The following is a 14156-nucleotide window of genomic DNA, read 5'->3' on the forward strand; positions in this document are numbered from 1 at the left end:
AAGAGCAAGTTGTTTGGGTGTTTTTATGAGGATAAGTCTTAATTTTAAAAACTTTAATTCCTGTTTCCAAGATAAGTAATTTAGCTTTTTCTTCTTTCTGTACAATTAATTCTATTTCATAATTTAGTTATTTACCTATCATTGATTTTTCTGCACTGAGAAGTGGAATAACAGAATTTCTTTTTAAAGGAGAAACTCATCTACTCCAGAAAGAGGTTTGTTTAAAAAAAAATCTGTTTAAAAAAAATATTAAAAAATCTAATTATAGTTTCCTAAAGAGGTAACTGAGAAGGAATGTGGAGTTGAAATAATTTGTAACTACAATGCAAAGACCTCCAAAATATATTAAAAGATCTTTAAATGCTTAGAAAAGTCAACTACCTTGTTTTCTTCTCCACTAATTGAGTGTTCCAAATAAGCATTTTTAAGCCATAACTGCTATTAAGCACATCAATTTAAAGGCCTAACAAAAATTACCATAATATAATCAAAGCACTTTTACAGGTTATTCCAGAGTCCCAGAGGTGCTGTTTGCAGGGCTGCTCCCCGTCTCCGCTCCTCCTTAGGAAATGTACTGATGGCAAAACAAACCCACCCACATTTAGAGGTGATGTAAAACTTGACAAGAACAGAACTTCATCATGCCATAGTTTAGGGCAGCTTTATATGAGATAATCTAGGCACATAAACCTGACGCCAGCCCTGAATAGAATAAACAGCTAATATGGTACTTGATTAATAAAAGGATGAGTAATCCATGTCAATCAGCAAGGATTTATGGTAACTAGACCCTATCAAACTAACTTGACATTTTTATGAGATTACAAATTTAGTGGAACAACATAATAGTGACGTTGCAATATACCCAGATGTGTGTGTGGCATTTGATATAGCACTGACATTTTGATTAAGGAACTAGAACACTAAGAGGTCAATGTTAGATGGATTTAACAGATATGTTTCAAAATGTAATTTCTCCCACAGTGAATCCTCAAATGTCTCTTTTTCAAGGAGGCTTAGCATAGAGCTAGGAGATGATCACTGCAATCTAAAATATTTGATAATGATCTGGTAAGAAGCATAAAGTAATTACTCATAAGTCATTCAGGTGGCACAAAATCTGGGGAAGTGGAAAACAATCAAAAGCAAAAAGTCATTGACAAAGCCACACAAACAGCTCGCTCTGCAGAGATCAAACACATAATATGCATTTTAAAACAGCCAAAAATGGAGTCACATCTTTAGAAGTAAGGGCCATGCACACAGGAGGAAGGACTTTGGTTCAGGGAGCCAGCAGTTTGAAATGACTGAGATTTTTGAGGATGGTCAGCTGAACTGGAACCCTCAGGATGGCATTATGGTTAAACTGTCTAACAAAAGCGCTGGTTATCATCACAAGTAAGCAGACTATCATCTCTGTAATTGGTACTGATGGCATCCCTGTTGTAATTGTGCCTGATTTTGAAACTTGGGAAGAATGTCAAAAATTGGTAAAAGGGCAGCAGATAGCTAAGCGAATGATTAAGGACTGAAAAAATGAGCTTTTATTACTTCCCTCTCAGAACACTCAAGGAAAAGATAAGGTATACATGAACTTTAGTCTATGGACACCAACATGAAGAAACAGATATTCTTTTGATAACAAAGGACAGGAGATTAAAGCCTGACAAAAATTTGTGCATTTGTATACTACAAATACACATTTTTAACAACCAAGACAATTAATTAACCACACAAATCAAGAGAGAGCTTTCTTGTTTGTTTTTTAAATTCACTGCTAGCTTTTTTTATGTCAAGGACTTAGGTTTTTCGGAATTATATGTTCTCATCCAAAAAATCTATTATTTCAGGAAAGGATCATAACTCATGTTAAACAGGAGGTTAGGCAAAATGATCAAAATGTTCCTTCTGCTTTTATATCTGTGGATTACTTATCATAGAGTCATAAAACAGTTTTGGTTGGAGATACCTTCAAGATGGAGTCGAACTTTTTCCTAGCCCTATGAACACCACTAAAACACGCTCTTCAAGGCAACATCTACCCTTCTCTTAAACACCTCCAGGGATGGTGACCCAATCACCTCTCCCTGGGCAGCCTGTTCCAGTGCCTGACAACCCCTTCAGGAAAGAAATTTTTCCTAAAAATCTGACCTGAACCTTCCCTGGTGCAACTTAAGGCCATTTCTCCTCATCCTATCACACGCCACTGGGGAAAACAGACCAACGCCCGCCTCTCTACAACCTCCTTTCAAGTAGTCGTTGAGGGGAAACCTTATCGCTCTCTATCTCCTATTCTCTAGGCTAAACAGCCCCAGATCCCTCAGCTGTTCCTTGTAGGACACATTCCAAATCCTTTACCAGCTTGGTAGCCTGCCTCTGTACCCTCTCCAGCACCTCAGTGTCCCTTTTGTAGTGAGGGGCCCAAAACTGGACACAGTACTCACAGTGCAGCTTTACTAAAGCTGAGTAGAGGGGCATGATCACCTCCCCGCTCCTGCTGACAACACCATTCCTGATCCAGGCCAGGATGCCGTTGGCCTTCTTGGCCCCCTGGGCACACTGCTGGCTCATGTTCAGCCGGCTGGCCATCAACATCCCCAATTCTTTCCCACCCCCACCTGCCAATTACCCAATTTGAAGTTTCTGGGGTGCAAAGGCTTAACTGCACAGGTCTTTTGGGCTTTGTGTTTGGTATCTTAGTAGTTCTGGATTCCCAAATGGTTCCATGGGACCAGAGAGGATCTTGAAATGCTAGCACACATACCAGATTGCCCTAACAAATTATGTTGTGAGAAAAAAAACTAATCACACCCAAACAAATTCCATACAAATTGGAATATACATAAAGAAGTTAAAACTAGCGTTAATATGTTTATGAAAATTTTTTGCAGGATCAAATATGATGCATGGGAAAAATTGCTTGGAGAGTTTGTATATATTGAAAATATATACGAAACAAAACAACTTTTACAGGCTTCCATTTGTATCATTACAGATATATGAGAATGATACAAAAGCTACTGTGATTTATTAGAAGGTTCTCTAACATCTTAAAGGTGACATTTAACACCACCATGAGATCTGCTTAATATACGGCAAAGCGTTGTTTCAGTCATGCAGATGGATTCTTATATGTTACTACAGAAATTAGGATCAAGTAACTGATTAATTCCTGATATAAACAATAGGTATAATGTTTGCTCTATAATTATTGCAGTTATTGCAAGAAGTGCATGCACTTTAACTGTAGTTATAAACTTCAGTCAGGTTGACTTTGGACATTTTTCTGCTTAGCTACATAGGCTTTTAAAACACTGTCCTCACAAATAATTTAGAAATCACTTTTGTATGCGAGAGAAACTTGACTGAGGGTGCCCAAATTGATACTCATCTTCACTGTAGAAGCAGAAACCAAGCCAAAGCAGTAGACATGCTTAAGACGACAATTTAACTTAGTGATTACAACAGAGCTATTTTAATCTTTAATTTGGTGAGTGGATAGGATTCTGAAGGGAAAAGAGCTTAAAATCAGAAAGTTATCTGAAATGGTTTGCACATTTGTTAGCTCTGTCCCCTTCTTCTATCACAAGAGAGAAGAGACAGAATAAAACTACAATGATGGGTCTGGCTTACTTGTTACCTAACTTGCATTTATGCTTTATTCCTTTTACTTGCCACATCACTGGGCATAACAGAGTATAACAGTCCTAAACAGTAAAAGCAATTGCTTTAGTCTCTGATAAATGTTAAAAATAGTCTGAAACTTGTCCTGTATGAAATTTGAATAATTCTCTTCTCAATTCTGGATAAAGCAGCTGTCACAATCTAACTTCACAGATATTAGGTTGTGTAACAAGAATTCTCATCTGTTATTTTAATTATCACTCCTCTTCCATCATGCTCACTATGATTTTTGTTTAAAGCATGTGATAATTGGACTAATCTTTAATGCATAAGGCAAACATGGTCAGCAATGAAATAAAAGAACTATAAAGTCAAGAGATTTCTTGGTATTAAAGAAACTTCTCAGATTTTTTTAAAATTACTCATAGCAATACTATGACATTGAAAATATTCTAATAACTCTAAGGACACACAAAAAACCCAGCCATATCACCGTACACAAAGAACAATGAATAAATAATACAGCAATGTATCAGAGCCTTCCTATAATGATAGTTCTTTAGTTTACTGAACTCACATTTTGATAACACCATTAAATTTGCTGCTTTACTCTTGATACTTTAACTGCTTCAGAATTTATTTCTGTTCTCAACTGAAAACGAAGTCTGAGCTGATCAAAGTGAAATGAGATGAAAAAGTGAAGCATATTTCACCTGAACTGTGAGGTTGGAGAAGAATAGCTTTGGATGTTTGAAAGAAAAAAATCATTTGGTAACCTGCATATTTAAAGCTGAATGCTATTCACTTGATTTCTTAATCCAGTCTGTTCCAGACGAGAATAGACTCCCTGTGGAACAGACTGGCTATAAGATTACAGAATATTATTGCCTTCAGGGCTAAATCTAATGATAGTAAATGTGCAGGACAAGGAAAAATATCAATGACACGTTCAAAAATATCAATATAATAAAACTGAAAGATTCAAATCACACAGGAAAGAAGTGGAAACATAACAGAAAAAGTTACACAATATAAAAAACTGTGTGAATTCTTTTCCCCCCAACACACACTGGAATAGCGAGGCTACTGTGTAGTGGAATCTGACTGTTTAAAATCATGTATGATGATCATACACTAATCATTTCAAAAACAGTTATGTGACCAAACTGGAAAATATATCCTTGCTCCAGAACCAGGAGATTGCTACAGAATTTGATTAGAAGGGTACACTGATATTCAAGGAAAAGCAGTACTAAGCTCACAGTACTGTTTGTAGGGTTAGAAGCACTTTTGCTGGAACCTGATGTGTTTTGGGGACTGAAGAAGAGATTAAAAAAATGCTATTCAGTTATGATGGACAGTTGAAGTAGTCTCATCATGAATAAAAAATAAATGTAAGGTAACATTGAGACATATCAAACCGAGGTAGAAATACATTTATATTTCCATTAGAATTATTTACTTTTTTCCTTATTCACAATGATTTAAACATTTGACCAATACTCCTGTTTACTCCTTCCATTATTATTTCTGAGATTTTAAAGTCTACAGCACATCAAGTGAGAATCTCAAGAATACATACAGAATATTAAACCTGTGGAAAAAGTATTAAAACATTTGCCCCTACATTTTGCCTTGGAGACACAGCAATATCTTTCAGAAAGTGATGCACATTCACTTGAGCATGGGACTGGTTCCTATGAAATCATCACTTCAGTAGTTTACAGTGGTGTTACAGCTCTGTCTCTGCCTACATATGAAAAAAGCCATTTAATTTTTTTGTGGCTCTTCACTACTTCTGAGTAGCACACAAGCCTTCAGATAGGAAAAAAATGTAACGGCATTTTTATACAGAAGTAGAAAGACTCCTCCACTTCACAATTCACTTCACTGGATGATAAACAGTGTTCTGTGGGTATTTTGGAGAACTGTACAAGTATGAGCTTACTAAGAAAACTTCTTTTGTAATATTTCTTTTGAATAAGGAAAGGTATTTACTGACTAAATACCGAGTTTAGTATCAAATGTGTTCAGATTATTTGTAAGGATAAACCTGAATCTAGAAAAATCAAAATGGAAATACCTCCCTCCTCCTTCTAAAAAACCCAAAAGTGAACATGAATTAATATCAGACCATCAGCAGGATAGCAGCTAAATTTTAGCAGCTAAATTTTCATTTGAGGTACAGCATCTACAATTTTTGTTCAAATATACAACACAGCTGTATCTATTCAGCAAAAAGCATATGTTCTTAGTATTACGATTACACTGAAAACTAAACCCAAACACAAGATAATTCTAATATCACTCACTCAATCTTGCAATTGGTTGAGAAATATCTTATTTCTGTCCATTTCCCCAAGCTAATGGAATTGATCATTTATAATTCTCTAAGAAAAGCAGCATTTTAGCTTTGTGGTATGGTATATTCTACATGACATAAATTCTACATCACCGATAGTATACTTTGCAAAGCTTTTTTTTTTTTTCCTATTTCTCGGAAAATTTACTGTGATCTCACTATCATGATTTAGTCATTAATTCGGATGAAGTAATGATACAAAACTGTTCTAATACTATTGGAAAGTCTTAAAGTATTAGAGAAATACTGGAAAATTTTGAATCATTAGTGCGAATACACTGCTGTACTAAACAGGAGAACTGAATTTGTAAAAAGAATAAGTTTTTTTTTTCTTTTTCAAGGAGAACAGGAGCTTGTTCACAAGAATCCTTTCTTTAAAAGCAACAGTAATCTTTGCTCTTTGGTTATGCAGTCATTTAGGATTTTTTTTAAGTCATAGAATGGCCTAGGCTGGAAGGGACCTTAGAGATCATTTTAATCCAGCCTCCCTGTCACCAGGGACGCCACCTCTCGACTAGATCAGGCAACACATGGGGACAGAATGGGAATCGAACTCGTGACCTTGGTGTTGTTAGCGCCACGCCCAACTGAGCTAATCCTCCTCCAAAGAACACAATGATGATTCAATGATTTCAAGCTGTAACTAAATTATGCCGAGATCAGCATCTGGAGTTTCAGAGAATCACACCTGTTTCCACAGCCCTTGGGTTGCCCTTTTCAAAGGATACAGAGAATTACAAGAACAAGAACCTGGAAAGGAGAGGAACCAGAGCCTGGAGCACTTCTGATGCATTCAATCATTTCTCTATAATAAGTGTCTACCTGCATAACTACATACGATGCTTCTGGCTGAAAGTGTTCTAAGACAGTCACCAGAAGTACAAGGTTCCACCTCACTTAGTGAGTAGTCCTGGTCTGCGAAACAGCTTGAAAGATTCCGGTTTGATCCTCATTCAAAATGTGTCAATCAGCTAAAGTGAACTTTTTGGTTCTTCATTTAATATACGTGAAGTTTGTTATAAAATTGACTTGTATGTTCTACAAGTACAGCAACATAAATGTCCACACCAACTTCAGCCTTCCAGAGCTCTAGAAGTTCAGTGTGAATGCATTATTTCTGATAGACTGTAATTAATGTGAAAACCAAACAAACCCCTGAGCTCTGCTTTGGATATTCTGTGTATTTTTTTCCACTATTTCTTAAAACATTAGACTACTCATTTTATTTCATAAATTAGTCTAGCATTAAATCCCAGAAAGCAACCCTGCTTATTAACTTGTCAAGATTTATATTTTCTGTTTAAACCCCATTTTTGCCTATCTTTGTGAGCTTTTGTATTTCTGGTTAGAGCACATAACTTCTCAAGAGCCTATTACCCCAGGCTACAGGCTAATAGCCCATAATTGAAATTAACACTAAGAAAATTTGTGCGAAAGTCCTCCAGGCAGCACAGGGAACTGATATCCAGTGTTGCACGTTCTTTGATTTCTCAGTCAAAAATTAATCATATTTTTAGATGTTGCAACACTAACCTATTATACTTATTTCTCTTGCATTTCTTCTGCTCATAATTATCAACTATAACAACTAAAAAAACCCCAAAACTCTGGTTTTCACTCCAAGCTCAAAAGTTGTTGGAATCACAAATAAACTAAATTGAATTTAAATTTTCACATTATCTATGCTTTATGTCAAGAAACTCACAAAAATAAATCAGATACTTTTCATATTTGTGAAAACATTGGAACACATATTGAATCATAGTGCATTTATCATCAAGCTATTCCTTATAGTTTTTGGAAATAATTTTTGAATTTTATTTAACTAAACTGAAATTTGATTTCTATCGCTTTCCAATATTATCAATTTACACTGTTTTCATATTTGCAGCCAAAAGAACTGAAGTCTAATTTCTGGCAATATATTAATTTTATTATCAAAAATACATATAAATTAGTCTTTTGGCAAAAAAAGAAAACAAAACGAAGCAGCCACGTTGTCTCTTAAATGTACATAGCAAATCGGTGTTTATGAGAATCAGAAACTAATGAAAAACCATTCTTGAGCAAAATATTTATGTCTTGAGGGAGAAATACTGCAGTATTTTTTTCTCTGATTAAACAGCAATATTTGTAGTTTGTTGATAACTGACAACTACAATCTCAAAGCCTCTCTCTAACCCATCCCTGTAAAAGAAGCATGTACACTGTGGAGCTACAAGACAGACAAAATATAATTGCACAAACTTTGTCATGACAATGAAAATGAATACTTAATCATAAGATGTGACTTAATCTCCCCAAGACTGTAAAAACCAAGAAAGGCTTTCAAAGTTTCAACCTGTGAAATAGTTAAGGTTATTTTTTCCTCTTTTCCAAACACTTAGACTGTTTTACCAGAGCAGGAAAGAATGACAAATCCCTGGAGGCACACCTGTAGGATCTCTATTGTTTCTGCCTCTGGGCAAGACACAAAACAAAAGGCTCGGCAATTTAAGCCTTTGGACTGGAAGTTTTCCCAGGAAGTAAAGATGTGTTTTCACAATGATTGAGGCTGAAAAATTACCCACCCCAAAACACAAAAAGGACCCCTTTCAGGGATTAAAGGACTTCAGCAAGTCACTAATTCAAAGATCTGGTGCAGGGCTCCTGCTGGATACGTAAAAATCATTATAGATATGTATAAATCAGTAAAAAAAACTAGTCAAGTTCACTTATTTTTTCTTGACTGGATTGCTATTGCTGGCAGTTTCTGTTCACGATCATAAAAAGGAGGATTATTCTTGCATCCCAGTCTGGTTCAGTTCTAACACCATTGGATAGAGTAGGTTGCAGCTGATAGAAAGGGAAAATATTTTAGATTAGAAATAAAGGAAGAGCACATTTCTCCAATAACAGTCTGTAATTCAGGTGACTTGAAGCTGGATTTGCACCATGTCTGCCTAAAATAGGATGGCTCCTGTTTTCTGTTCAGTGGTGCCTTACTGAAAGATAATGTTGATCCTTGGCTCTGCTAAGTATGCAACTTGCCAGAGGCATTGACAGCAACTGGAGTCATGGGACTTAGTCAACTGGATATTAGTTGTTTGCCACAGCATCTGCATTAGTTAAGATTTTAGTTTTATAGTCAGTGCTTTCCTCCCTCTTCCTGTCAGGATGTTACGTTGTTCCATTTTCTGTTTAAAAAAAAAATTAAATAATAATTGATTCAACAAAGGAATGGGTTGTAGTTCAGGAGGCAGCGTTGGCAAAAGTGCAATTATTTCGGTACCATTTTCACAGACTGATTGGATGACAAAAGCTGTGAGCTGGTAGTTGCAAGTCAGTCAGATGTGTTCTAGGAGTCCCAATAAGCGACAAGGCTGATAATCTTGAACACGTCTTTTATTTTTATATATATGTGTGTGTGTGTGTGTCAAGGGCATGTGTGCAAATATATATATATAAAGGCTAGAGCTAGACACCTGACAAAAAGACTCTTGTGCTTGCAAGTTCTCTCTCCTTCATTTTTCTGTGTTGTCTTTAAAGAAAGAAGGGAAAACAGGAAAGAACTTCTTTCCAGCAACAGTAGTGGCCCAGCGACAACAATCACTTAGCAAAAGTTGAGACAGATGGTTAGCCCCCTTACAATTAGGGTAGTTCCTGAAGCCGAAGAGGAAGACTACAGCTGATCTAAACAGAGGCAAAGTGGTGCTTTCTTCTACACATCTAAGAGAGCTCAGCACCGCTGCGCCAATAGCACATGTCTCGTACGTGCCGCTGTCAAGGGAATGCTTGAGCCAGGACTACACGGAGCACACCAAGAAGCAGAAGCCCAAAAGCTGTGAGGTCCAAGTTCAGGTTCCGTCTCTGCCTGAAGACACCCAAAACCCCCATGCTGCTAAAACAACTGTTTGGTGTCTCAAGATAGATAAAATATTTACTGACACCATCTGTGGCCAAGCAGCAGACACCTACGGAACTGCACAGTCGTGCCACTTCACAACTGTCTTGCTGGAGAAGACAAAGAGAAGACCGCACGTGAGCAGGTGAGTGCCTCTGAAAACAAAGGCACTTACATTGTCCCATCTGCAAACCTTCGATGAATAGGTACAAAGCTTTGTGTTTGTCTTTATGAGCTATGTCCAGAAGGAAAACCTAAATTAAGCTTTTTCCTGAGGAGCAAGTAGCTTCAACATCTCTATATTATTAAATACTATTGAATACTATCAAGCACATGAAAGTTTACAAGTATATATAAATAACGTTTTGAAAAATCTTCATTAAGAATTCGAGGTGTCTATGCTATTTCTTACTTGGGCTTTTCATTGACGCCACTTCAGGAAACACATCAAGTAAACAAGAATAATGAGCATGTGGAAGAACAGATTGTAATCAGTGTAAAGAATCTGCTTCTGTAGACAAAGCCTGAAAATCTGATATGAAAGATGTGATATGCAAGATGACATAGAAATTTGAAGCTGTTCAGGAAACAGATATATATACAATAATTATAAAATAAACATTGACATAAACATTTAAGCATTAGATTCCACATTAAACCTATGCACACTTGAATATCCAAGAGGTCTACTTCAGTGACAGAGATGACAAAATTATTTCCTCCTCCATTCCAAGCAGCAACTGATCAAGTTCCTCCCTTTCGCTAAACATTGAAGATGTATTATCTGATGCTGAATAGCTATTGTGAAGTGTACCACACATGTCAATTTATATTTATTTCTGCAATTCTAAAGTAAGAATAACTGTTTGTAGCAATTATAACCGTAAGCGCCACTGCATTTGGTGAAACATGACCAAAAATAAATAAAATAAAAAAAAAATCTTACCGCTAAGTTTCCATTGCACCTTTGGGACTGGCAAACACCTCTTATTCTGTTGGGAATTAGCACATCATCCCAGCAAGACGGACCCTTCAAAACAAAATCAAAGCATAAAAGCTTTAATCTACTTAAAGCAAACATACAAAAGTTGTTTTTTTTGCTGCTTCTTCTATCCCATTTCTTTTAGACTTCAGCTAGACATTACGTTTATGATGAAAGAGTCTAATCAAATTATATGAAAAAAATTCACCAGTAAAGCTCACTGACAGGACATGCAGCCCCTCCATCCTAAGGTGTAACGAATAAGCATCAAACAGTACCTTTTCTCAGTTCAGCTTTCTCAGCTTAAGACAGGGACTCAATTATGTTTAATGAGCTAAAGACTCATCTTCTGGTTCAACACCGTTTACACCTTGGCCTATGTCTGACTAAGGGAAAATAAGAGCACAACACAACAGCTAGAAGTAGAAGACTCAGTTAGAAAGACTACAGAGTAACAAAAACTAGATTATTTTTTCTGTATTTTGTTGCTTAAATATTAAATGGCTCTAAATTTACTGAAAATTCATTTCTGTTTTCATAAGCTGTAAATGTGAATTTTGATAATATTTTGCTATTAAAAAAATAGACTTTCTGCCACCAGATAAAGCCTTTACCTAACTATAATACAACATAATAAAAATGTGAAGTGAGAATTGTTAGTAATTTCCTGTACATTCATTTTAGTTTCAAGATTTGTCAGGTGGTTTTTTTTTTTTTTAAAAAAAAAGCACCACACATACCAAGACAAAAACCTAGAAAGAAAATTAATAGAAAATCCTTAGCAAAATGCTATGATTTTTTTAATATAAACAGTTCATTTGAGTGTACTACAGAGAGCAAATTTAAAGATTACAAACCAGTATTATTAATATTCCACAACTGCAAAATAGTGTGGTTAACAGGATGATCTATCAAAGAATATTTACACGTATGGCATGCATATGAAGATTTGTAAAAAACTTCCCAGTACGTAAAGTCTTCTCTTCTAATAATAACCTCATACCAATTAATATTTAATTTGTAGACTATAAAAATTAATCTGAGAAATAGATATGAAGCTTTCAGATATCCATACGCATAGCAGAGACAAACAACTAAGTATAAATAATTAAAATATTTGCTACTTGGAGTATTCATTGTTTGGGATAATGTCACTACTCATGAGTAACAGGGAAATTTTAGCCAGAAGAGAAATTATGGCTGTCAGGCAGTTTAACTCCATTGGTGAAATTAGCGCCCACTTATATCATAGTTGGATTACAAAGTAATCCAGTACCACTTCTAGATCCATATCCCTTTTACTTCTATATGAGGCACTCTGCCAGCATAGTGAGACACAGCCGAGGGAGTTTTAAACTAACTTGGTAGTAGGAACTTAGCTATAAAAGTTTTATCCAGCCAGTCTGTAAAATCTGAATAAAGTAGGTTAGTCTGTTCTGAGCTGTGCTCTCTACCATCATAGCTGAAGTGCTGGCATTTGTGAGAGGTAAAAAAAGAGTTCAAACAGCAGGGAGATACAGGGGTGCCTACTGGTAGATTTGACTCTGGGAGAAAAACAGCTGCAGTACAGTGCAGTTAGTATAAAGTCATAGTCTGCACAGAACCACAGAATGTTAAGGGTTGGAAGGGGTCTCTGGAGATCATTGAGCCCAACCTCCCTGCCAGAAAAGGACCACAGAAACTAGGGCAGGTCACACAAAAACGCATCCAGATGGGTCTTGAAAGTCTCCAGAGAAGGAGACTCCACAACCTCTCTGGGCAGCCTGTGCCAGTGCTCTGTCACCCTCACAGTAAAATGCTTCCTCATGTTGAGGTGGAACTTCTCGTGCTCTAGCTGGAGCCCATTGCTTCTTGTCCTATCACAGGGCACAAGTGAAAAGAGGTTGTCCCTTCCTTTTTGACACTCAGCCGTCATATATTCATATACATTAATTAGATCCCCTCTCAGCCTCCTCCTCTCCAGGCTAAGAAGCCCCAGGTCTCTCAGCCTTTCCCCATAAGGCAGGTGTTCCAGTCCCTCGATCATCCTCGTAGCCCGTGGTTGGACCCTCTCAAGTAAATCCCGGTCCCAGCGGGAAACTCATTAAAGTTTTTCAACAGGAAGGCTCTGCACCAAATCCACCTTGAATTCATTATTTAAAACATTTTAAAACTCAAGTGTGCCATCAATTATTCCAGTGAATTTTGCCCTCTTACACAGCTTTAGTATTCTTGAGATTTTGCAGGAAGAATGGCAGAGCCTCCAGATGTTGCATAAATAATCACCTCCTTTTAATTGTTTTCAGCTCAGAAGGTTCAAGTTTCATTCAATGCACCCCATTTGTTTATTTTTCCTCATGCCACCAAAGATTGCGAAGATCTCTAGCATAACTCTTCCCAGGAAAAGCAATCTACTTTACAATTCATCATAGAGATGCTCTTCTTTATTTGGTAACTTTTTACTCTCTGCATAGCTCTTCCAATTCTACTCTGTTTATCCAGACTATGAGAAAACATCACACAGTATACAAGACTGACTTATTTGCTGGACTGCTGAATGGGAAAGTGGTGTTTCTGAATGTTCTTTATTTCCTAGATAATTACTTGTGTTGCCTGATCTAGTTGAGAGGCGTCCCGCCCATGACAGGGAGGTTGGATTAAATGATCTCTGAGGTCCTTTCCAGTCTAGGCCATTCTATGATTATAATGAGATTTACTTTACTACGCACCAAGGCAGCATTTTGGTGGATTTATCACAGTTCCTAGATCTCATTCCCAAATGTAACAATTATCTCCAAATCAAGCACATAAATATAAAATTTGGGGTTATTTCCCTAGTGTGCATCACTAAATATTAACATACATTGAATCCAACCTGCCACGTCAACAGCATCCTAAGGTCCCAGAGGGGCCTCTAAGCAGGTACTTCACAGGTTCCTCCATACTGAACCCATCTGTTTGTTCCCAGGGATGACCCAGCTGTACACCTCATCCTCTCCAAATGTTTCTTTGATATGGCAATTATCTAGTGGACTTGTACACTTGCTGCTCCTGTTATACTTTCAAAGGAGTCAGTAACAGTCTTTTCTGTTGTTTGCAAGTAATAAACATTTTTTGCTTGCCTAATGTCAATTTTATATTTAAGGTGCTCAAATTACGTGGTTGTGGTTTGCTGGTGTTTTCTTTTTTGTTTTAATTTATTTCATTACTAACTGTACTCACTTTTTATGAAAGATGCATCCTTGATTCTAATGACTTTTTTTTTCCCCCCAATTTAGTCATGCCAGCTTTTGTTCAGTCCTCCTTAAATTTCTGTGGACAAAATC

At 36.6% G+C, this 14156-nt stretch overlaps 1 protein-coding gene across 1 annotated transcript in view; it reads right to left on the reverse strand.

Moving 5' to 3' along the window:
* The window catches only part of PARK2 (parkin RBR E3 ubiquitin protein ligase), a gene marked incomplete at its 3' end in the record, with an annotated part of 227581 nt that overhangs the window by 113280 nt on the left and 100145 nt on the right, over positions 1-14156 (reverse strand). Inside the window, exon 3 of the mRNA XM_009873742.1 lies at positions 10816-10899. Coding sequence (XP_009872044.1) covers positions 10816-10899 — 84 coding nt within the window. The remainder of the gene's footprint in view (positions 1-10815; positions 10900-14156) is intronic.

This window comes from Apaloderma vittatum, unplaced genomic scaffold, assembly GCF_000703405.1.
Source record: "Apaloderma vittatum isolate BGI_N311 unplaced genomic scaffold, ASM70340v1 scaffold6040, whole genome shotgun sequence".
In the NCBI taxonomy this organism is placed as follows: Eukaryota; Metazoa; Chordata; class Aves; order Trogoniformes; family Trogonidae; genus Apaloderma; species Apaloderma vittatum.